At 36.3% G+C, this 25,408-nt stretch overlaps 1 protein-coding gene and 1 pseudogene across 1 annotated transcript in view; one reads left to right on the top strand and one right to left on the bottom strand.

The window, feature by feature from the left end:
• Window positions 1-1,847, top strand: part of HSPA13 (heat shock protein 70kDa family, member 13) — a 36,272-nt gene extending 34,425 nt beyond the window's left edge. The window contains exons 4-5 of the mRNA XM_006866450.1: window positions 12-179; window positions 1,186-1,847. Of these exons, the coding sequence (XP_006866512.1) occupies window positions 12-179; window positions 1,186-1,847 (830 nt within the window). The remainder of the gene's footprint in view (window positions 1-11; window positions 180-1,185) is intronic.
• Window positions 1,848-3,479: 1,632 nt separating this feature from the next.
• Window positions 3,480-25,408, bottom strand: part of LOC102840333 — a 134,898-nt pseudogene continuing 112,969 nt past the window's right edge.

Here is a 25,408-nt window from a genome sequence, read left to right as displayed (position 1 = left end):
CCCTCTAACAGGACTGAAGATCTTGAGAGTAATAAATGAACCCACAGCAGCTGCTATGGCCTATGGTCTCCACAAGGTTGAGGTCTTTCACGTCTTAGTAATAGATTTAGGAGGAGGAACACTAGATGTGTCATTACTGAATAAACAAGGAGGAATGTTTCTAACCCGAGCCATGTCTGGTAAGAAAACTATGAGGAATGTTAAAGAGATCCAGGCAATGCTTTCTGTGACATATACAATGTATAAAGAGTTCATTTTTTCCCCCCGTAAATTCTTTAACTTCATTTTGGTAATATTCTGTGTATGTAATTTTATACCACCATGTATATATACATTTACAGCAAAAGATTAAGTCTCAAAAATGACTGGGAATTCTGTAAAGAAAATAAATAATACTGCCAAGTATAACAACTGAGCGAGCCAGAAGAACTGTTCATGAGTATGGTAAAGAGAACAGAGGGAGAGAAAAATCCTTTAAAGTGACAGAGTCTCAGTTTGTTTCATTTGATAATCTATCCTGGAAGATGGTTATCTTTGGAAAATCTAATAATAATGTGCTCTAGGAAAGATAAGATTTTGCATTCTAAATCGTTTTATAGGTGTTTTAAAAAGAAATGAAGAATGTTTGAGAAGTTGTTATAAGTTCTAGGTATCTAATATCTGCATCTTTGCTTTCCCCAACTGGACTATCTTTAGGACCAAGTTCAGTGCTAGAGATTTACACCCCTTTACACTTTGAGGTTATTTTGTCTACTTTTAAACTCTTATTCACACAAAGAAGGCTTCAAAAAGTTTGTGGAAAAATTCCATTGTCTTTTAATTCCATTTTTCCACAAGTTTTTAAAGACTATAAGTAATTATAGTTTTAATTATAATTTTCTTTTGTTGAGAATAAATTTTTAAAGAATTGTTATTTAAAAGCCAAGCATATTCTCAGTTTCTGTTTTCTGAAATATTTGATGAGATACTTTTTTATTTACATCCTTTAAAAATTTTTATTTAACCTAACTGAGCATTAGATTTTAAATAACATAAATTTCAGTTAAAATAATTTTTACCCAATTATTTTAAGTCAGCCTTTATATAGATAAAGTCTTAAGAGGGGATTGAACATCAGTTTTATACAGACATCTGTATGTACACGCATATGCCTAAATCTAATATAAATGTTTATTTTTAACATAGGAAACAATAAACTTGGAGGACAAGACTTCAACCAGAGACTCCTTCAGTACTTATATGACCAGATTTATCAAACATATGGCTTCCTCCCTTCTCGGAAAGAGGAGATCCACCGATTAAGACAAGCTGTGGAAATGGTCAAATTAAACCTGACTCTTCATCCATTGGCACAGATGTCAGTATTACTCACAGTGGAGGAAAAAGGCAGGAAGGAACCGCATAGTGACACTGAACTGCCAAAGGACACAGTTTCCCCACCAGATGGCCACCATGTGGACAATACACTTGGAGCTGGCCTGTCTGAAAAGAGCGGAGAAAATCAGGTTTTATTTGAAACAGAAATATCACGGAAACTCTTTGACACCCTTAATGAAGATCTCTTCCAGAAAATACTAGAACCCATTCAACAAGTATTAAAGGATGGCCACCTGGAAAAGACTGAGATTGATGAGGTGGTTTTAGTTGGGGGCTCTACTCGTATTCCCCGAATCCGCCAAGTCATTCAAGAGTTCTTTGGAAAGGATCCCAACACATCTGTAGACCCTGACCTTGCAGTGGTCACAGGAGTGGCTATCCAAGCAGGGATTGATGGAGGCTCTTGGCCTCTCCAAGTCAGTGCTTTAGAAATTCCCAATAAGCACTTACAAAAAACTAACTTCAACTGAATGATGGACGATTCATCATTATTTGTGATCACATTTGATGACTTTTTTTCTTTTTATCAGATCACCTTCTCTAAAACAAGTCTCTATCTAAAATATCTTAAAAGTTGGTCTAGAAGGCAACGTTTAGTTATGTGAAAATTTTACATATCATTTTGTTCAGGATCAGATGTGACCAGATTAATTCTTATTTGATTTGGTGAGGTCCCATTCTAACAAGTACTTGCTAAAATGATAGATAAAATCAATGTAAAACTCTTATAGAGGAGCATGAGTGGATAATCTTTTTTGGATTCTAGAAATGATAACGGTTAGATCTCAAAATTATATTCTGTAGAAATTAAATGGTGATAATTAACAAGATTCCCAGTCCTTACTAAATTGTATTAGCAGGAACTGGTGGTTTATTTACTTGGTTATTACGTGTACTGCTAATTTGAATCACATATATACTGGAAAGACAGTTTTGATGTACTTGGTTGGCTGGGATATAACAGTATTAGCAATATGAGCCACGTATCTAATATTCATTAACTGTCATTGTATGACAGATTTGTTTTCCCAAATTCAGTATGTATCATTGTTTGTTCTATTCAAGTAATTATTATTTTCTAGATTATTTTTATTTATTTTAGAGAACAAGCAGTTTTCGTAAAAAAGTAGCTATAAGTTTATCCAAATGTTTCATTTCCAGGTAATTGTTGTTGTGGTTAAGTGCTGTCGAGTCGATTCCAACCCATAGTGACCCATAGGGTTTCCAAGGAGCGGCAGGTGAGCTTGAAGCACCGACCTTGCAGTTCAAGTGACTTTGCAGTCTGATGCATTAGCTTAGCCCACAGCGCCACACCAGGACTTCTCCAAATAGTGGACATACCCAATTTATATTCTAGTTCTGTTATCTGCTGTACAACGTTCTCTGCTTGAATTTCCATAATTTTGCCTTATTTGAAAACAGTTGAGAATTAAGTGCATTTTTACAATGCGTTAATGTCACAATAAAAGCCTTCATGACTATATATATCTTTGTTATTTAGGACAATAGCAGACATTGTTAATAAGCTACTATATCTGTTTTTTTCCTTTTTGCATTAGTTTATTTTCAGTAAATAGATTTTATCTTGCAAATGAACTATCAAATGATACTTGGTTCAGTTTTACTGAGAATTCCCCCATATTTATTTTTGAATGGAGAAACAGTACCTAGTTTTAAAAGCCCCATCATTATTTCTATTATAATTTTCAAATAATCACATTTAGACTACTTCTGTCTTAAAGTTAGTGTATAATTATAGTTAAAAAAAAAAATTGGTGAAGCATTATGGAAAGCAGCTGGAATCTTAGCATTTGTAATAATTTTTGCCTGTTTCTTTTTAGAAGATGACACAGGGACCAAGAAAAAAAAAGTTTATTTCTGTGATGTCCCACTATATATACATTTCTTTTTTCTTGCTAAAGGCGTACTTCATATTAATATTAAAAAATGCTATCCTGGTCAACATACTTGTTAATGTAAATGATGTCTGCTTTATCCATTGTTGAATATGCAAGTGTGTAAAGTTTCCAATCAGAGAAGATAACTAAGCAAATTCATTTCTATAACATCAAACATTCATTGTAGCTTTTCATAGTAAAAAGCTAAACATTTTTTAAGATTTGTGGACCTAACAAAAATGTTTCTTGGCAACCAAATGCCTGTTGAAACACAAATTTCAATCAAATACTTTTGTGTACAGAGGATGTCTATAATAGGGAGAAAAACGTAATTTGTTGATGTTTTATTTTAGCTCTAATGGAGAAATGCCAAAGATGAATCCTTCACTGCGTTATAAAAATATCTAAGTGTTCTCTTATACTTCATATATCTTTAGCAAATTTTAGAATTGAGAAAGATTTTTTTGTAAAGGTCTTTGTTGAAGAGTATTCAATTTTTTTTCAGAATCTTGTATATTACCAGTTTTAATTTAAAACATTCTAAAGTTAAAAAAAAATTTTTAAACTTGACTTTTAAAATATTTGACACAGTTAAAGTTTTAACACTTTGTAAACAATTGGAAAACCTAGTTAATCTCGCACTAAAATTGCAGTTTAAATCATTTGAAATACGGAATAGCAGTGTTGGAATTTGGGGCAGTAGTTTAGCATTTTCTCTAGTATACTTCTGTCTTTAAAAGATGGAATAATGTCTGTCTTCAATCATATTTTAGGAACTATATAGAAATAGTCTTGAAATCAGTGTAGTTTATTTAAAAGATAAGAATGCATCCTGAAGGGGAATGATTTATGCATAACAGTCTGGAGACATTTTCACTTAGGATACTTTCATTGTACATTCAGCTAATATTAAAATACTAAATGTCTTATATGATTAGAAAATGTGAACGAGTGAATAATTAATTTTGTATCATAAATGTTTTGGTACTGTGTTTTCACTTAAACCACTGACTTATCAACAGATACTACTCTTGTTTAACATGCATTGTGCAAAACAGATTGTGCCTCTTAAATATGTGTGTATACAGGTAATTCACATTTTAATGTAAATAAATACCATTTTGCAGTTTGTTTTTTAAACTGTGTTTTTCATTTTTCATTCAGGATAGGTTGGAGTGTATTTTTGATGTCTATAAGGAAAGTAGGGATAGAACTAATACGCTTAAGACAACAGACCTTATATAACTACTGATAGTTTCAAAAACATATTTCCCTATAGCCTGACTGGGATAATTTCTCTAACTTAGAAGAGACAGTTTCTTTAACAGATTTATAGTATCTCCAGAATTCTGAAAATAATAGATTTGGGAGCTAAACTAATCTAGAGAGGCAGTAAGTAATCATGGATAATAAACCAATATTTGGTTAATGATTAATATCTTACAATTTTCTAATAAGGTTTGACTAATTGAAACTTTATTAGAAAATTGTAAGATACTCTTTTAAAAGATAAAGATGGTACACTTAATCATCTGCAATATTAATTCATGTGTTTTCTAAATGGTGATTTTACCACCACTACTAAGGAGCTCGGAGTTCTGGCATTCACTCAATGAGTTAATGCGCCAGACTGCAAAGCCATTTGAACTGCAAGGTCGGCAGATCAAGCTCTATAGCTGTTCCTCGCTATAGGTCGGAACTGACTTGGCGACACTTAAGAACAACAACAAACTAAGGAGCTCTGGTAGCGTAGTGGTTATGAGTCTGGCTGCTAACCTCAAGGTTAGCAGTTCGAAACTACCAGCTGCTCCATAGGAGAAAGATGAGATTTTCTGCTCCCATAAAGATTTACAGCCTCAGAAACCCTATACAAAGCTACTGTGAGTCGGAACTGACTTCACGGCATATCACCACCACCACTGAAGAGCTTCTGTTGTGGCATTGTAGGGTACACAGTGGATTACTAACAGTGGAGCATGATATTCTAACCCATTTGGCCACTCCTTGGGAACCCTCTACAAGGTTGCTATGAGTTGGAACTGATTTTAAGGTGTTTAACAACAAACTGAAGAACTCAAATATCTAAGAACATCTAGTGGTATTTCATACACAGTTTCTCAAAATGCATGTGTGTTTCCAGTATGACAATAATCCCCACTTAATGTTCACCTCCCTGTGTAATTTCCCCTTGAGTTTGTGCTAAATAAAATAATATAGTACTAATGAATAATATACTGCAGAAGTGCTGGGAAAGCACTTCCAAGATTAAGCTATTAAAAGAGTGACTTGATTTGGATGCAAGATCTCTCGCTTACCACCTCACTTTCTCTTGGAATCTATCTGCTATGTAAATGAAACCAGGCTATCTTGCTGGTGAATGCAGGTGGAGAAGAAATGCCCTGAAAGATAAGTGGTCCTGTGGAGATTTAGAGACATTCCTTCCTGCAGCCAGCACCAAGGTTCAGCCATGTGAGTTAGCCTTCTAGAAAGTGGACCCTCCTAGTCAAGATTTCAGATTGTACAACTACAGTCAACTTAAAATGCAAACAAGCTCTAACCTGGAAGAATCCAACTAAGCGGCTTCCAGATCCCAGACCCGCAGGAACATGAATATTTTTGTTTTAAACAAGTTGGATTGATTTGCTATACTGTTATATATGACTAATAGAGTACTCGTTCTGTGCTATGCACTGTTGTAAATATTTTGCAAACACTAATCAATTTAGATCTATCAAACTTCTAAATGGGCACTATTCTCATAGGCATAGAGTTGTTAGGATATTTTCTCAGGAGTATGTAACTAAGAAATAGCCATTACTAGAATTCAAATCCAGTTAATGTTTTTAACTCCATGTTGTACTGCTTTATCCACCGTAAAGCACAGACAAGTGTTACCTTTTTTGTTCAGTTATTAAACTGCTACATGTTATTGTTCAGTGCCATTGAATCAGTGCCAACTCATAATGACTCTGTTTAGAGTTTCCAAGAAGCAGCTGGTGGGTGTGAACCACCAACCTTGTGGTTAGCAGTCCAGTGCTTACCCTACTAAGTCAGCTTCTAGATAATATCCATGAAATACCTCACTTGCCAGATGTTAAATATGTATATGGTGCTATTTAATCCTTTCCATTTTTGACCAGCAGGTGTAGAATTTACAGGCTTCTTAAGTATAAAATATAGATAATAGTACCTACTAATTTGAGTTTTTGTGAGTGCCTGAATCACAACATGCTAAATGAGTATTTGCTGTTATGAAGGGCATCATGGAAAGATCAGGAAATAGTAAAGATGCACAGTAACTTGTCAATTTATGTGGTGTTACAAGAAAATATCACAACAGAATAGGTTATTATTTTTCCTCACATCCTTAAGAACCTAACCCGTATGACTCTAAAGTTTTTGAAAGTTCTGAGAATTCTGATGAAATATAAAAAATAAATTTTCCTTGGTTTCAAAAAATTGCTAAGTTTTAGGAAGAATAAATGTAATTTTCCTCATATGAAGTTATTTAAATGCTTAAGCAGGAACAAAAGCAGTTAGTTCTATATCTTATCAGCTATTTTTTGAGCTACCCCACAAACCTGTTGGTGCAGTGGTTAATCGCTTGACTGCAAACCTAAAGATTGTCAATTCATACTCCACAGCTGCTCTGCTAGAGAAAAATCGGACAATCTGTTTCTGTAATGATTTACAGACGTGGAAACCCTATTGGACAATTTTACTCTATCCTACAAGATTGCTATGAGTTAGAACTGATTACAATGGCTTATAAAGGACCTTCTAAAATATTTCAAATGATACGACACTTGTAACTTTAAAACTTATGGATTCCACCTTGATGTAAAGGAAACAAAATTTCTTGCAACATCATAATGCATGGAGAGAAAATTTGAAGTTGTCAAGTGTCAAGGTCCTATGTTGGGGTACAGTCTCGACAAGGAAGTGTGGGTGTCACGAAGAAGGGAGATCTGGCAGTGAAAGGGATAGAGGAAGAGAGAGACGAAATATATACAAAAAAGACAGACACACAGATATGCAAGCTGGCAGGTAGGCAGATCTGCAAGCATATTGCCTAGCATTGCACGCAGAACTCACTCTACCTCAGTCTTTTATTCTCTTTTTTTAGGGAGGGATTTGTTACAAAGGAAGGATGTAATTCACAAAGGGAGGAAGTGATTCTTTAGATAAGGTAGGATGCAGAACTGAAATGTGATTAATCATTCAAAACAGGACATAATAATTCACAGGAACAACTTTTAAGATATTTTCATGGTTTTTCTTAACAATCTAACATTTTTATTTTTACAGAAAAAAGGTTCAATCAAGCTGTTATATATTAATTTTTAGGCTTAAATGATCTAGAGCAGCAACGTGCATTTTCTTAAGGATACTTAACATAAAGCAAGGTTCCTGAAAGGAGCCAAGCTGTCTCTGTACACTTTTCAAACTTGTATTTGTGAGCAAGATCTCAGGCACTGGGCTTCATTTATCTATATCTAAAATGCTACATTGTTCTTAATTATCACATTCCTATATAGTTTCAGGAGGAAGGAGAGCATCTGGGTTAAACTGATTATATTCAGAGGCGGTTTAATGGGGCTGCCACTATTATCCTCTAATCCAACACTCCCAGAATTTACCATTCCACTTTATTTACAAAACTTGGGTAGTTTTTTTCTAAACACCTTTTCTCATATTCCCAATATAATTGTTCCTGGCCTTTCTGAATTATCTGAGGAAACTTTTTACTGCCTCGGCTTAAAAAGGGGTTTCAAACCCATTATTGTTCATGGATATCAAACATAACTGAATAATCAAATAAGGAGCAGTTCTGACATTCATCCCAGGTGGCTATCACTTGTTTCTCAGAAAGATTTGTTCCCAGGACTCCACGCACTGCCAACACAGTGGAGGCATTAAGAGAGGCATTGTAAAAGAAACCATTTTCTCAGAAGCTACAATTACTGGAGTTAGAAGCATAGAATAAACAATATTAGGACCAAAGAAAATTACACAAAGGTAGCCAACCAGTGAGTTCGCAAGAAACAATGAACCCAGGACGTCAGGAGGTCACTTCCTTGGCCCTCAGGGTCCATGGCTTGCAGTCCTGAGGAGGGTCACGGGGTTGGATTTTCATCCATGTCACAGGGCCACTGATCAACCCAGGGTCTGCATACGCTGTCCCCAGCAGTCAAGGAATTCACTGTGCTTCACAACATACATGAAAGCAGTAGCCGAGAAATCAAATGACAACAACGTATTATAGGGTAAATCTACAAAAAAATATCTCTTTAAAGTGTTAAAACACAAATATGTCACTTTGAGGACAAAGGTATGCCTGATCCAAGCAATGCTAATTTCTAACACCTCATATATATGTAAAAACTGGACAATGGAATAAGGAATAAGTTAGAATGAATTAGAATTGTTGTTGTTGTTGTTAGGTGCCATTGAGACGGTACCGACTCATAGCTACCCTATGCACAACAGAACAAATCACTGCCCGATCCTGGGCCAACCTCACTATTGTTACCACACTTGAGTCCATCAATGCTGCCACTTGGCCATTCCATCTTGTTGGGAGTCTTCCTCTTTTTCTCTGACCATCCACCTTGCCAAACATGATATCCCTCTCCAGCGACTGGTCCCTCCTGACAACATGTCCAGAATATGAGAGATGAAGTTTGGTCATCTTGGCCTCCAAGGAGCAGTCTGGCTACACTGCTTCCAAATCGGATCTATTGGTTCCTTGGGAAGCCCATGGCACTTTCTCCTCCAACATCAACAATATTCTCTAACTCAGAAGCATCAATTCTTCTCGGTGTTCCTTCTTCATTGTCCAGCTTTCGCATGCATATGAAGTTATTGAAAATACCATGGCTTGGGTCAGGTGCACCTTAGTCCTCAAGCTGACATCTTTGCTCTTCAACACTTTAAAAAGGTCTTGTGCAGCAGATTTGCCTAATGCAATATGTCATTTGATTTCTTGACTGCTGCTTCCGTGAGTTTTGATAGCTGATCCAAAAAGAATGAAGTCCTTGAAAACTTTTCTAAGAATGTTTTCTATTGGTCCAGTGGTGAGTATTTTTGTTTTCTTTACATTGAGATGTAATCCATACTGAAGGCTGTGGTCTTTGATCTTCATCAGTAAATGTTTTAAGTCCTCCTCACTTTCAGCAAGCAAGGTTGTATCATCTGCATATTGCAGGTTGTTAATGAGTCTTCCTCCAATCCTGAGGCCACGTTTTTCTTCAAAGAACCCAGCTTCTTGGATGATTTGCTCAGCATACAGGTTGAATAAGTATCGTGAAAGAATACAACCTTGTCATACATCTTACTTAATTTTAAACCATTCAGTGTTCCATGTTCTGTTTGAAAAATTGTCTCTTGGTCCAGGTACAGATTTATCATGAACACAATTAAGCACAAGTCACCACAATATGACAAACTGACAGACAAGTGGTAGAGCAACTTTGTGTATAGCAGAACAAAAGTAATGCTCAGTCCTGCACCCTACTCACAATCATTGTTATATTGGAGCCTATTGTTACAGCCATTTTTTTCAGTTTATCTTGCCGAGGTTTTCTTCTTTCTATCTGACCTTCTACTTTACCAAGCATAATGTTCTCTTCCAAGGACTGATCCCTCCTGATACCCTGCCCAAGTATATGAGACAAAGTCTTGCTGTACTTCTTAAAACTCAGATTTGTTTGTTCTTCTGGCAGCCCATGGTATATTTAACATTCTTTGTCAATGCTATAATTTAAAGGTACTAATTCTAATTCATAAGGATTTAGTCACTGAAACCCTGCAGCCATAACAACCAAGCTGCAATAATCTCATTTCCTTCCAACTAGAATGTCCCACACAGCTCTATCAACTCACTGGAGGAGTATTCCATGTAACCATGTAATACCATGTAACTGGCAGATGGAAATTCTTGTCTATAGGAATCATACATGTAAATAGCCTTCATCTTATGGGTAATTAATGACCTAGTGTGGAAGGGTTGCTTCAAGGCAATTTTGAACTCACTTTTCCAAGAAGTCCACATCTTTGTGTCCCCGTGGTCTTTCATTAATACTGCCCTGATATTTGCCTCTAGTATTTTTCCCGTTTTTGCAAACCTTCAATTAAGTGTCTGTAGCTACTTGTCCTGTTCAATGAGGCAGGCATTAAAATGTCCCCTGTGGCCATACATGCATATCATACATCCTTTTCCAACTGTAGCTTCTCCTACATTGCTCTCAAGTTTGCTTCAGGAGCTAGAGCTAAATGGGTTTTATGGCTAGTCAAACCAACCACAGAAGTGGCCATCCCATAGCCACCACTACTCTCCAAGTTTCTTTTCCACACTTATGAAGGTATGAGCTTTTCCACAACTGTGCTATGCTGCTTGGAATTTGGGGGGGACATCCCCATACTACTGAGGTAGTCCACATTCATTAAGCATATAAGCCAAGCTTCCTCACATGGAGGATGCTGACCAAGCTGGGATTTCCTTCACATAGACCTCATTTTCACTTGCCGTTTCCTCAGCCTCTTGACTGACTCCCCAATTGTCAGAGCATGGAGCAGTAACTTGAAATTGTCCTCCACATATGGAGGGTACCATGAAACTGAAGAAAGAGGTAAGCAGCTCCAGTGTGGAAGCAAAGGCCCCACCATTAAAAGTTATGTGAGAGTGATTAGGCAAGGGGAAGTAAGCTACCAGATAGCAAAGAATCACTATGTTCAGCCTTGAAAAGTCTGCTTCCCCTTCAATGTCAGACATTATTCTACGTGATTTTGTTATGTACTGTATGATTTGCTTCTCAAAATCCCCCTGAGATAGTAGTGTAATTATTGCTACCAAATAAGCACAGAAAATTAAGCTAACTTGCCAAAATTTACATACCTAGTAAGCAGTTAAGTTAGGATTAACAGGTACCCTATTTCAAGAGGATTGTATCAAGATGGCGGATCGGGTAGACAAGGTTGTATTATTTCAGCATACTTATTCAACCTGTATGCTTAGCAAATAATATGAGAAGCTGGGTTCTATGAAGAAAAACATGGCATCAGGGTTGGAGGAAGAGTCATTAACAACCTGCGATATGCAAAAGATACAACCTTGCTTGCTGAAAGTGAAGAGGACTTAAAACATTTACTGATGAAGATCAAAGAGCACAGCCTTCAGTATGGATTACATCTCAATGTAAAGAAAACAAAAATCCTCACCACTGGACCAATAAACAACATTCTTATCAACGGAGAAAAGATTGAAGTTGTCAAGGACTTCATTCTTCTTGGATCAACTATCAACACTCACGGAAGCAGCAGTCAAGAGATCAGATGACATATTGCTTTGGGAAAATCTGCTGCATGGGAACTTTTTAAAGTGTTGAAGAGCAAAGATGTCAGCTTGAGGACTAAGGTGCGCTTGACCCAAGCCATGGTATTTTCAATAACCTCATATGCATGTGAAAGCTGGACAGTGAATAAGGAAGATCATAGAAGAATTGATGCCTTTGAATTATGGTGTTGGAGGAGAATACTAAAAGTTCCATGGGCTACCAAAAGAACCAATAGATCTGTTTTGGAAGAAGTGCAGCCAGAGTGCTCCTTAGAAGCCAAGATGGCCAAACTTCGTCTCTCATACTTTGGACATATTGTGAGGAGGGAAGAGTCGCTAGAGAAGGATATCATGCTTGGTAAGATGGAGGGTCAGAAAAAAAGAGGAAGACCCCTAGCGAGATGGATTGGCCAGGTGGCAGCATCGATGGACTCAAGTGTGGCAGCGATAGTGAGGTTGGCCCAGGATTGGACATTGTTTCGTTCTGCTGTGCATAAGGTTGCTATGAGTTGCTACCAACTCGATGGCACCTAACAAAAACAACAACTATCTCAAGAGCTTTTAATTACCAAGTTTTTTTTAAATTCTATTTTTCTTGGTTATTTTTCCTAAAGGAATAGACTTTTACATTAGGAAGAAGTATTTATTATTTGTATACCTATTGAATTAAATATTAAGTCTCCTTAACACTATGTCCAGAAGTATATAAAAGTGTTCCTATTCAATCATTTTTAGACATACAATAATGACTATTTCTTATGATTTAAACAAATAAGATATTTGAAGCACTAATTCCGTTTACTCTTCCTTCAAAGATGATAACTTACCATCCTTCTTGCTCATTCCTAAAGTACAAATTTTCTTTGATGGGCTCTGCTAAAAAGTGGTATCTTGGACACAGCATCATCAATTCTGTAGTCACACAGACCTGGACTCAACATCTTACTGAAAAAGATCTCTGGAATGTTAGTATGATCTTTAGTAAAATGAAGTTGACAATACCTTTGTTATACTCTTCAGTGAAAATGGAAAACAACAAATGATTCAAGTGCATGGCACTTTTCCCAGCACATAGAGGGCTTTCAATAATAAATATTTTCATTATCTTCAAAAAGAAGTCAAATTTATGCCATCTAGAACTTTTCTTCTACCAGCTAATACAATCATTTTTACATAGTGAAATTATAATCAGTATTTACTTTCTTAATCAATTTTGCAGTTGCAATTTTCACACAAATCAGACACTCATTGAGTAAACTTGATTTTTATTCAGTTCAAATTATACTTCTGTATAATCCCGTCATTTGGAGTACCATACACTTTGCCTCTAGTGTACTTTAATGATTGGACAAGGCTGATGTACACAATTAAAATTTGAAGGAAACATCAATTTCTCAAAACAATAAAAGTATCTCTGTCCATTAATGTTCCTATTTATTTTTTTTAATTACACATATTCTAAATATACAACTCAATGAATTTCCACTATCTAGAGTAATATTGTGTGGCACTGTAGGATCAGCACTGGACTTCGAACCACAAAGTAAACCATTCAAACTCACCAGCCACTCCTCAGAAACCCTACACAGGGATTCTATGAGTTGGAACTGATTTGACAGCACTTAACAACAACAGACTAGTACTTACATCAAGAAACAAAACCTAATCAGTAACCCACAAGCTACTTTGTTCACTCTTTCAATTACTTATTTTCCCTGCCAAGGTTAACCAGTATCCTTTCATTGGAGAGATTAATTTTCCCTTTGAAATGGTTTATTTTTTACTTTTATATAAACATAATTCTATATTTTAATCATATTAGAGAGTATTCTTTAATAGCTGGATTCTTTCATTCAATATTATGTTTGTGAGATTCATCCATGTTATTACTGGTAGGATCCACAATCAACACTAATGGAAGCAGCAGTCAAGAAATTAAATGATGTATTGCATTAGGCGAAACTGCTGCAAAAAACCTGCTTAAAGTGTTTAACAGCAAAGATAACAGTTTGAGGACTAAGGTGTGCCTGACCCAAGCCATGGTATTTTCAGTCACCACATACGCATGTGAATATTGGACAATGACTTAAGACTGTAGAAGAATTGTTATCTTGAATTATGATGGTGAAGAATATTAAAAATACCATGGGATGCCAGAAAAATAAACAAATCTGTTTTAGAAAAAATGTAGCCAGAATGCTCTTCAGAAATGAGAATGGCGAGACTTTATCTCTTGTTATTTTGACATGTTGTCAGGACACATTCCTGGAGAAGGAACTTATTCTTAGTAAAATGGAGGGTCAGGGAAAAAGAGGAATATCCCTAAAAGACGGATTAGCACAGCAACAGCGACAACGGGCTCAAATATAATAATTGTAAGGATGGTGCAGGACTGGACAGTGTTTTATTCTGTCATGCATAGAGTTGCTATGTATCAGAACCAACTCGACAGCAACAACAACAACAACAACAACCAACAACAACAACAACTGAAGATTTACCATTATTGTTATTGTTTTGTTAAGGGTGGTTGAGTTGTTTCCAACTCATAGTGACCCAGTATAGGGTTTCTGATGAATGGCTGGTGGATTTGAACCACTGACCTTGCAGTTCAAACCAACTTGAGTCTAGTTCTTATTCTACAGTGCCACATACAACTGCTCTGATTGATTTCATTAAAATTGTAGGAGGAAAGAGGCTAAAACACATGTTACCTGCTGTTAATGAAATATCTATATTCCTTTTAAAAAACAGAATTCAACAGCTGTTTCTTCAATGTATACTGAGTGCAAAGCACAGTGATAGGCACTTAACGGAATAAAAAGGACAAAACCTCCTGTAGCTTACTTGAAGTTACATTAGAAGATTCTAATGTGAAGAGACTGTTGGTGATACATGAATTCACAGTTTAAGGAAACTTTTATAAACACACAGGGAATGAGCCAAGAGTTGTGCATGTGCAAAAGAAGAATGAAATAAATGATTGGTGATCCATAAGTGATATTTAACATATTTTATTAAAATCATCTTAAAAGAAAAATACCATTGAAGTTTGAACACTTCAGATATGAAAGGCAATTCAGGAAAACTATACTGTTTCTAGTACGTCATAAAACTACTAAATGAAAAAAGTCCTTCAAATATGATTAGTACAATAAATCAACCATCTTCTCCTAAACATGTACCAACTAATGTATAACCACTCAGATTGATACAGACAAAAATTATATTACATATTTTTTATTCAAAGGTAAACATAAAACATTTTTTAAATTAAACAGACCATCAAATTCATTTAATATATAATTACCCTTTCCAAAAGGTAGATGAAGAGCTCTCATTATTATTTCTGTGATTTCTCCACTATTTATCAATTGTATTATAGTGAAGCACATATTCTATATGTGTATAAACATTAACAAAATGTGTATAAACATTACTTTAACAAACATTTGTTGGGAATCTACATGAAAGGCACTATGCTAAGATTCTAATATACAAAGATGATTAAAATTGGACACTTAATCTTCTTTATCTAGTGGAGGAGACAGTCAATGAAAATAATTAAAATAGAGTAAGGTAGCTGTCATATTGAAAGTATACACATAGGACAAGTAAGAGTATAGATAAGGGATATCTAAATCAGACTGGAGTGAAGGTAGGGCGATCAGGAGAAGCTTCAGTGAGGAGGTGATGAGTGACCGAAGTTAGTGGTTTAAAGGATGTGTAGTTCTTAGCATTTATGCAACGTAAAGAAAGTCGGTATTCTAGATGACATGAATGGAAGAGAGAAAGGGTGCAGCAAATGCTTAGCAGATGCCCTTGTACATTTATGCCTCATCAATATTCTTTTTATTTTTTAAGTTCTTATTGTGAACTGATAGATAGTTTACCTGGGAGAACACAGAACATAGGTTTTACACCATCGTTTCATTGCAATAATTACAATTGCCTCTGTGCATCATCATTCAACAGTATTTTCTTCCATTCCCTCTGTTGTTTTTTGTTTTTTTTGGGGGGTTGTACACAGACATACATTCAGAAATATATAAGAATTTAAACAACCAAAGGATACATTCTGAAAGCCTGCCACCTGGCCACCAGCACCCAGTTCCTCTCTTTCCACGAATCCAGACATCAATATTATTTTTATACATGGCAGTTTTTTTTTCTTCCATATAATCAACATAAAGCTAAAATTACTTATTTTTTTATCTTGGAGATTTGCGTTATTCCAGCTTCTGTTATCATTTTAAAGAAAAGTCCTTTCTCTTGTATCAAATTCTGTGGTGTTTCAAATTCTTTGATCCTCCCAGATTCTAGAACAATCACTCTGCAACATGAAGAGAACCAGTGAAGTAACGCATAATCACTATTCCAGCTCATCGTTTCTGGTCTTGCTAATGAAAGTTTCTAAGTCACTGTGTTAGTTCGCTACTTCAGAAAGTAGAAAATACAGGTATTATTTAACTTTGGAAAGAAATCATGTTTTCCAATGTTATTCTTTTAGTGTTAAAAATTTCTTCTAATTACTCTGAAAAACACCTTCTTTGCCATTAGGAAAAAAAAACATGTTGTATCTCTCAATACAGATACATTTCTTTATTAATGGCAAATAGTTAAGTATGCTTTGTATGTCCTATCTATATCTAAGTGGTAAACCTGCTATTCCTAAAGAGAAATAAAGCGTACCTGTCAGAATCAATGATCGAATGCAGTCTGTGAGCAATCGTCAGGATGGTGCAGTCGGAAAACTCCTTCCTGATAGTGTTCTGCACCAAGTTATCAGTTTCAAAATCTATGGAGGCGGTTGCCTCATCTAAAATAAGGATTTTTGTTTTCCGAAGCAAAGCACGAGCCAGACAGACAAGCTGCCGTTGTCCAACACTGTTAAAAAAAAAAATCATAAATGAATTTTATAATTTACTTTATGGTTACACTTTTACTGTTCTAAAATTCTGATATGAAGTGCTGGTATGGAGCTGCAGGATAAGCACTGGACTGAAGAGTCATTTGAACGCTAGGTCAGTGGTTCAACCTCACCAGTTGCTTCTCGGAAACCCTATACAGGGTCACTGTGAGTTGGAGCTGACTCTGTGGCACTTAACAACAACAACAAAGTTATGATATACTATTATTCAGTCTCCTTCTACCCTCCCACAAACATTCACTCATTCATTTTTTCAGTCAGTAAGTATTTATCAAGTGATTATTATGTGCTGGGTATTTGTCTAAGTTTCGGGAATGAAGAAATAAAATAGAGATCTCTGTCTGCGTGAAGCTGATATTTTCATTGGGGAGACAGAAAAAGTAAACATGAAAATTAAACAAAATGCATAGTAATAAGAGTATATGTTTATACCGCAAGAGTATACTAGTGAGTTACCATTGAACTAACTGATTCCAACTTACGGTGATCCCATGTGTGTCAGAGTAGAACTGCGCTATTACTCTGGTTTTCAATGGCTGAATTTTTGAAAATTGATCATCACATCTTTATCATAGGTACCTCTTGTTATTAAGTGCTTTGGAGTCAGTTTCAACTCATAGCGACCCTGCAAAGGGTTTTTGAGGACTGGCCTCTAGGAGGATTCAAATTGTCAACATTTCATTATTATAATGTTGTTGTTGGTAAGTGCTGTTGAGTCAGTTCTGACCCAGATCAATCCTGTATAGGGTTTCTGAGGAGCAGCTGGTGAGCTTGAGCCACCGACCTTGCAGTTCAAACGGCTATGCAGTTCGGCACATTAGCCCCCAGCGCCACACCAGGACTCTGTCATTAGATTAGTAGGTTGATTAACCATGTCATCTCCCAGGGACTCCAACAAGAATATTATAGTATTTTTTAATTAGTAACATTTTAATAATAAAATCTTAGTTGCATTTTGACAGTGTTCAAGATATACTTACACAATTCCTTTCCCAAACAGTACCTAAAAATCTGGGGAAAGCATAGATATTATGACCTCTTCATCTACCCAAATGTTGTTTCTTTATGTGTCAGTTTTATAAGCTGGGATTGTCTACACACTTATCCTTTTCAGTAAATGTCCAAATGTATTGACATAAAGTTGTTTAAAGCATTTTCTCTTTATGTTTGTGATGTATACAACACGTGTAGAGATAACCCTTTTTTATTCTTGATATTTGTGATAGTATTTAAAAAATATTAAGTATATAGTAAGTAATAATGAATTTAAACACTCAGGAAAGGGGAATATAAAATGTGGTTGTCGGGATTGGCGTTTTAAATGGGGGTGCCAAAGAAGGTCTCACTGGAAAGCCACCTTTGAGCCAATATCAAAAGGAAGTAGAAAGAGAATGACACAGAGATCTAGGGGAAGCTTGTTTGAGAGAAAATGAACAGCAGATACAAACTCCCTGAGTCAGACAAGAGCTGGGCTGACAGAGGCATGAAGCAGTACAGCCTGTATGTCACAAGCAGACAGGAAAGGAGAAAGTAATTAGAGCAAAAGTTGGAATTATGTAACTGAGCAGGGTCTTAGCAGGTCTGGCTCATTGTCCTTATGTCTCTGATTATCTCAAAGTGACTGTCCTAAGACATCAAATATTGATGAAATAAAAACAGCCCATTACATATGTTATGGATTCCTGGTGTGACGTTGTAGGATAAGCACTAGACCAGGAAGCTGGTTTGAACAGCAAGGTCAGCAGTTTGAACTCACCAGTCGCTCCCTAGAAACCCTATACAGGATCACTATGAGTCGGAACTAACTAGACAGTACTTAACAACAACAACATAGGCTATAAATAAGTTCAAAGAATATTATGGTAGAAATCTTTACCAGATTCAATGAAACAGTGATTTTCATATTGCATTGGTACTGTTTTTTCCCTGTTTCTTTCCCTTCACTAGCAGTGAGCTGCTTCTGCAGCGACCATTCTATTCCTTGTCTGCAATAGAGTATTTTGAACAGCACAAACAAACACCTTGGGGCTCAGGAGTAAACTTCCTTTTGAGGCAAATTCAAGCTCCTAGTAAGTCTGGAATGAATGACTTCAGCAAGTTCTGTGCTTAGCAGCTTACCTGAGGTTTTCACCACCCTCAGAGATCTCATGCAGCAGCTTCTTGGGAAGGGACTGCACAAAGTCTTTTAAGTGGCACAGTTCTAGTGCTTCCCACAGCTCATTATCGGAATATTTCTCCAGAGGATCCAGGTTTATTTGAAGGGTTCCAGAAAATAAAATGGGGTCCTAGAGAATACAATCATTGCAATACTACTGTCACACAAGTATTATTATTATTACTATTTTAAATATCAGACTCTGAAAATAAACTAAAGCAAAATAGCCAAGTGGTTCCAAGGGAGAAAGATGAGGTTTTCTGCTCCCGTAAAGATTTCAGTCTCAGAAACCCTGTTTAGGGTCGCTGTGGGTTGGAACCGACTTGACGGCACTTAACAACAACAACGTTTATGAAATTCATTTTATGTTTAAAACAAAACAAGAAAGAATCAGAACTGTTACTTAGATTAAATTGTTATAAATGTCCTGATTCTTTTTGTCCTCCTATTATTAATATTGATATTAATGGTGTTGTGGGTTAATGATCTAGATGGTAAAGTTGGTATGAACCACAAGGTTAGCAGTTCAAGCTCACCAGCAACTCCTCAGAAACCCAAGATAGAGTAGCTATGGGTTGGAACAAACTCAACAGCACTTAAAACAATAACAATGATAATAGTAATAATAGCTGCCATTTAGTCAATGCTATAACAGCGCAAAGAGCTCTGGTAGCGAAGTGGTTACGAATCGGGCTGCAAACGTTAAGGTCAGCAGTTCGAAACTACCAGTTGCACCATGGGAGAAAGATGAGACTTTCTTCTCCAGTAAAGATTTACAGCCTCGGAAACCCTGTACAGGGTCGCTATGGGTCAGAACCGACTCGATGGCGCTTAACAACAGCAACAATAACAGTGCAATGTAGTTGTTATACATTTTAGCATAATATAGTACATAGTTGATATGTTAGGTGGAGGTGAGATGGGTTCTTACTCATACTGACCCCTATTTGCAACAGAGAGAAACACTGCCTGGTCCTAAGCCATTCTCATAATGTTCGCTATGCTTGGGTCAATTTTTTGTAACCACTGTGTCACTCCATTTCATCAACGGTCTTTCTCTTTTTCACTAACCCCCTGCTTTACCAACATACTGCCCTTCCCAAGGACAGGCTCCTCCCGATAATAAGTATAAAGTATATGAAATGAAGTCTCACCAGCTTCACTTCTAAGGACCCTTCTAAGGACCAGTCTTAGTGTACTTCTTCCAACACAATTTTGCTTGTTCTTTTGGCAATTTCAATATTCTTGGCAAGCGCCATAATTCAAATGAATCAATTCTTCTTTGTCCTTCCTTATTCATTATTCAGCTTTCATATGACATATGAGGTGACTGAAAATACCATAGAACCCTTCAATATGGGAAACTGAGGTTTGATTTTTTTACTTCAGTTCTTTCACATTGAACTGAGTGTGTTTTCCCTTTGTAGTGTTCTAACTCCAGGTATTTTCACTTATCATTATGATACTTTAGTTTGTCCTCTCAGGCTGTCCTTGGAAATCTTCAGCTCTTTTACTTCACCATTTTTTTTTTCAGATTCCCAATGAGTCTAGAGTAGGAGCTCTGGTAGTGTAGGGGTTATGAGTTGGGCTGCCAAAATCAAGGTCAGCAGTTTGAAATTATCAGCTGTTTCACAGGAGAAAGATGAGACTTTCTGATCCTCTAAAGATTTATAGCCTCGGAAACACTATGCAGGGTCACTATGAATTGGAACTGACTCCCCGGTACAAAACCACCACCAGCACCACCATGAGTCTAGAGCAAGTTTCAGTCTCTTCATTCTGGTGTTTTCTTTCTTTCCTATCTTTTAATGATTTTGTTTTCTTGATGCATACAGTCCTTGATGGTATTTCACAAACTTGTTTGGTCTTCCATCACTGGTGTTCAAAGTGTCAATTTTTTTTTTTTTTTTTGGAATATGGCATTTGAATTTATTCTTCACAATGTCTAGGTGGTCTTACAACAAATATATGGAAGCACATTAAAAGTTTTGTAGTTCTCACTGGGAGCCTGGAGCTCTCCCTCGCTGTGCCATGAGTGCATGACAGTAATGCTCTGAGTTTTTCTCATTTTAAATGTTATTTTTAGCAAGTGTTTTGTGCATTTCTTTTCAAAAACTGCTAAATTTGTAAGTATTGTATGTAAACAATTGCATCACTTCTTTTACTGAAGCATATTGTTGTTGTTATGTGCTGTGGTCCGATTCATAGCAACCCTTCTTAGGGTTTCGGAGGCTGTAAATCTTTATGGGAACAGAAAGCCTCATCTTTCTCCAGTGGAACAGCTGGTAGTTTCAAACTGCTGACCAGGAAATTAGCACCCTTATTTGTAACCACTACGCTACCAGAGGTCCTTTAGATTCTATCAAATCTATTTTTGAAATGACCTCAAATTCAGGTAGGAGTCCTGGTGTGGCACTGTGGGTTAATGCATCAGACTGCAAATCCATTTGAACTGCAAGTTCGGCAGTTCAAGCTCATCAGTGGCTCCTCAGAAACCCTATACAGGGTCTCCATGGGATGGAACTGACTCAACAGCATTTAACAACAATATACTCAAGATAGTCCTGGTGTGATGCTGTAGGATAAGTACTGGGCAGCTAACCACAAGGTTAGTAGTTCAGACCAACCAGCTGCTCCTTGGAAACCCTATACAGGATTGTTTTAAGTCAGAAACAACTAGACAGCATTTAACACCAACAACATACTCAAGGCTGGAGCTCTGGTATGGTATTATAAGTTAAGTATTGGTTCAAACCCACCAGTCACTCCTCAAAAACAGGATTGCTGTGAGTGGGAACTGACTCAAAGACACTTAACAACAACAATACTCAAGGTTGTACTTTGGCTTTCATGAACTTGTATTCTCTCTTTCACAGTCAGCCCCTAGTGTTGTTCCAATTGGTGATGTTGAGCTTCTCCTTTATTTCTTTTCAAAGATATAGTTGATTTTAACAGTGTTTGTTCCAACGTATACATGTGTGTTGTTGTTGTTAAGTGTCGTCGAGTAGGTTCCAGCCCATAGTGACCCTGTACAGGGTTTTCGAGCCTGTAAATCTTTACAGGAGCAGAAAGCCTCATCTTTCTCCCACAAAGCCACTGGTAGTATTGAACTGCTGATCTTGAAATTAGCAGCCCAGCTCGTAACCACTATGCTATCAGAGCTCATATACCATTTATTTATGTTGTTGAAAAAAGGTATTTCCATTGAATCAATTTCTCATTTTGAGAACTCCAGAGTAGTATGTATCACCAAGGCCATATTTTCCAACTACTGTTCTTTTTTTTTTTTTTAATTCAGTTTCCACATTCCAATCACCAGTAACTATCAATGCATCGTCAATGCATGTTTGATAAATTTCAGACTGCAGAAGTTGGAAAAAGTCTTCAATTTTATTATTTTTTTAATATTTGGTGTTAGTTGTTCATGTGAAAGTTTTAATAATACTCATGTTAACTGTTCTTCTTTGTTGGCATATGAATATTATGCTATCATTGATATTGTACTTCTTTTTGACAGTGAATGTGATGTCATTCCTCTTCAATTTACCATTTTTGGCAGAATAGACTAGATGATTGTCTGATTCAAAATGGCCAACAACAGTCCACTTCAGCTCACTGATGCCTAGGATATTCTTATCTATTTGTCACAATTCATTTTTTATGACTTCCAGTAGTCCTATATACATATTTTGTACAGTACACATTCTAATTAATAACGGAGGCTTGCAATCATTTCTTTTCATTTTGAGTGGTGCCTCATCAGTGAATGAAAGTCCCAAAAGTTTTATTACATCCACAGCAAGGTCAGCTCTACTTTGATTAGGCAGTACATCCTCATTGTTTTGTTTTTTTAAAGTTTTTATTGTGAATTGAATGATAATTTACATGGGAGAACACTGGTTTTATACTAATCTTATTGTATTTCGTTTCATTGCAAAGATTACAATCCCCTCTGTGTATCATCATTCAACAGTACTTGCTTACATTCCCTCTGTTGTGTTTTTTTGAATGTACACAAAAACACTCAGGAATATATAATTATTTAAACAATCAAAGGGCACATTCTGCAAGCCTGCCTCCTGGCCACCAGCACACAGCCTTTCTCTTTCCATGAGTATTTAGTACTCAGCTGCTTTATCTCTCCATGCCATCTCCTCTGACTCCATCTCTGGTGTTGCTGTTTCTCTGGATAGCGTCCCACATTCCGCTTATGCTCTTCTTCCTTGATGGTCCTAGGTCCTCTGGTCCTAGAATTTAAGATTAACTACTCCCGCTTTATGTTACCAAACTTCTACCTTTTCACACTTGTGACGATTGCAGTGAGTCATGATAACAATTATTCACTACTGAATCATAAGAATCTTATCTCCAGCTCCTTTCACCGGACCTGTCTAGACAAGATGAAACTATTCAGTGGGGATTCTACCTCCCCCAACCCCTTACACTCTGAAACTAAACTCCCTCTTGAAAACTGCAAGCCAATAGCTTCAGTGGTATTTTGAGCACCTTCCCTCTCAGGTACTCATCTTCCTTTATTGTATCAGATCCACTGTTTTTCATAATGTTTTCATGGATTAATTTTTAAGAAGTAGATTGTCATGTTCTTAGTTTAAGAAGTAGATTGCCAAGTTTGTCTTCATTGGGAAGCTCCACTAAAACCTTTCCACCATGTGTTGTCCTGGTGGTATCTGAAATTCTGATGACATAACTTCTAGTTCTCAGCAACACTCAATAGTTCTGATGACATAACTTCTAGTTCTCAGGTCAAAGTGACTTTATGCACAACAGAATGAAACACTGTCCAGTCCTGCAACATCCTGTCAATGTATCTCATTATGGGTCTTCCTCTTTTTTGCTAACCCTCCTCTACACCTAGCATGATGCACTTCTCCAGGGACTTGTCCACCCTGATAATACATTCAAACTATGAGAGATGAAGGTGTGCCATCCTGCCTTCAAAGGAACATTCTGGCTGTTCTTCTTCCAACACAGATTTGTTTGTTCTTTTAACAGTCCATGGCATTTTTAATATTCTTCTCCAACACCATAACTCAAATGCATCAGTTCTTCTAGGATCTTCCTTATTCACTGTCCCATTTCACATGACTATGAAGCTACTGAAAATACAATGGCTTGAGTCAGGCACACCTTACTCCTCTTGAATTCTTTAAAAGAATTCTTGTGCTACAGATTTCCTTAATGCACTACTGTTGTCTGATTTCTTGACTGCTGCTTCCATGAGTGCTGAGAGTTGATCCAAGAAAAATGAAATCTTTGTCAACTTATTCTTTTCTCTAGCTATCATCATGCTATTCTATTGGTCCAGTGGTAAGGATTTTTGTTTTCTTTGAATTCAGGTGTAACCTATACTGAAGTTTTTGGTCTTTGATCTTCACCCAAATTTTAAATGGCCTTTCCTTTCAGCAAGCAAAATCCTATCATCTGCATATTGCAGGTTGTTAATGCATCTTGCTCCAGTCCCAATGCAAAGTTCTTAATCACAAAATTCAGTTTCTTGGATTATTTGCTTAGTGTATAGATTGAATTAGCATGGTGAAAGAATACAATCCAGATGCATACCTTTCTTAATTTTAAACCACTCAGTGTCTACTTGTTCTATACGAACAACTGCCTCTTGGTCTATGTACAGGTTCCTCATGAGCACAATTAAGTGTTCCAAAATACTCATACTCTTCAATGTTGTCCAAAGTTTGTCATGATTTACACTGTTGAAAGCCTTTGTATTATCAATATATCAGAAATATATATATCAATAGCCTCATTTTTCTGACAGTGAGCTGGAGGTTTTAAAGAGCTTTTCTTTTAAGCTACACAGAAAGCATGTGGTTGAGTAGAATTCTAAAAGGAATAAGTTCATGCTCTTTCCACTATAATGAGATTCATGGTAAAATTATGCTTTACTATACTTTATTCATAAGAAAGGAATAACTAAATGTCTTTTTCCACTAAAATCTTTCCCTGCCAGAATTCCAGATTTTATTTAAATTTGTTTTAATATAAATTCTTTAATACAAGTTTGCCTAAGCAACATGACAAAGAAATTTTAGTGTTTTTAGGTATTTTTTACAAGAAGATAATACAAATATATTTTGTAAATACTCAGAAAATAGTTTACTTTCCAAACTCAATTGAATAAGTCTTTTTATTTTTTTTAACTTTAGAGGCATATTCTTGAGCTAATTTCCATACTTGTTAATAATCAATTTTCTGAGTTCACGGATGAATAAATCAAAGGACTTGGGGAAAAAATCCCTCGCTGAATTGTTCTCCTTATTTTCCCTTTATGTCCTTAAACTTCAAGTACAGAAGAATCAAAATCATGTACTTAAATTACCAACTAAACAAAACCTGCTGCTGTGGAGTTGATCCTGACTCAGGGGCCCTCAAGGACAGAGTAGACCTGCCCCTTAGGGTTTTCAATGGTGTAAATTCTTAGATAAGCAGACTATCACATCTTTTTCACACTAAGATGTTGATGGTTTAAACTACCAACTTCTTGGTTGGCAACTCAGCACATAGTCACTGTGTCACAAGGGTTTTTCCTAACTAAGTAAATTCCTAAGAAAATTTCACCCCAAATCAGTATGTTTTAGTCTGATCTCTTCATTCAAAGTGTATTTGAACTTCACTATTATGAGGACTAAGGTGCGCCTGACCCAGGCCATGGTATTTTCAATAGCCTCATATGGATG

The sequence above is a fragment of the Chrysochloris asiatica genome, unplaced genomic scaffold (genome assembly GCF_000296735.1).
Source record: "Chrysochloris asiatica unplaced genomic scaffold, ChrAsi1.0 scaffold00091, whole genome shotgun sequence".
NCBI lineage: Eukaryota > Metazoa > Chordata > Mammalia > Afrosoricida > Chrysochloridae > Chrysochloris > Chrysochloris asiatica.
The sequence above is the reverse complement of the archived record's forward strand: the minus strand, read 5'-3'. Positions and strand labels throughout refer to the sequence as shown.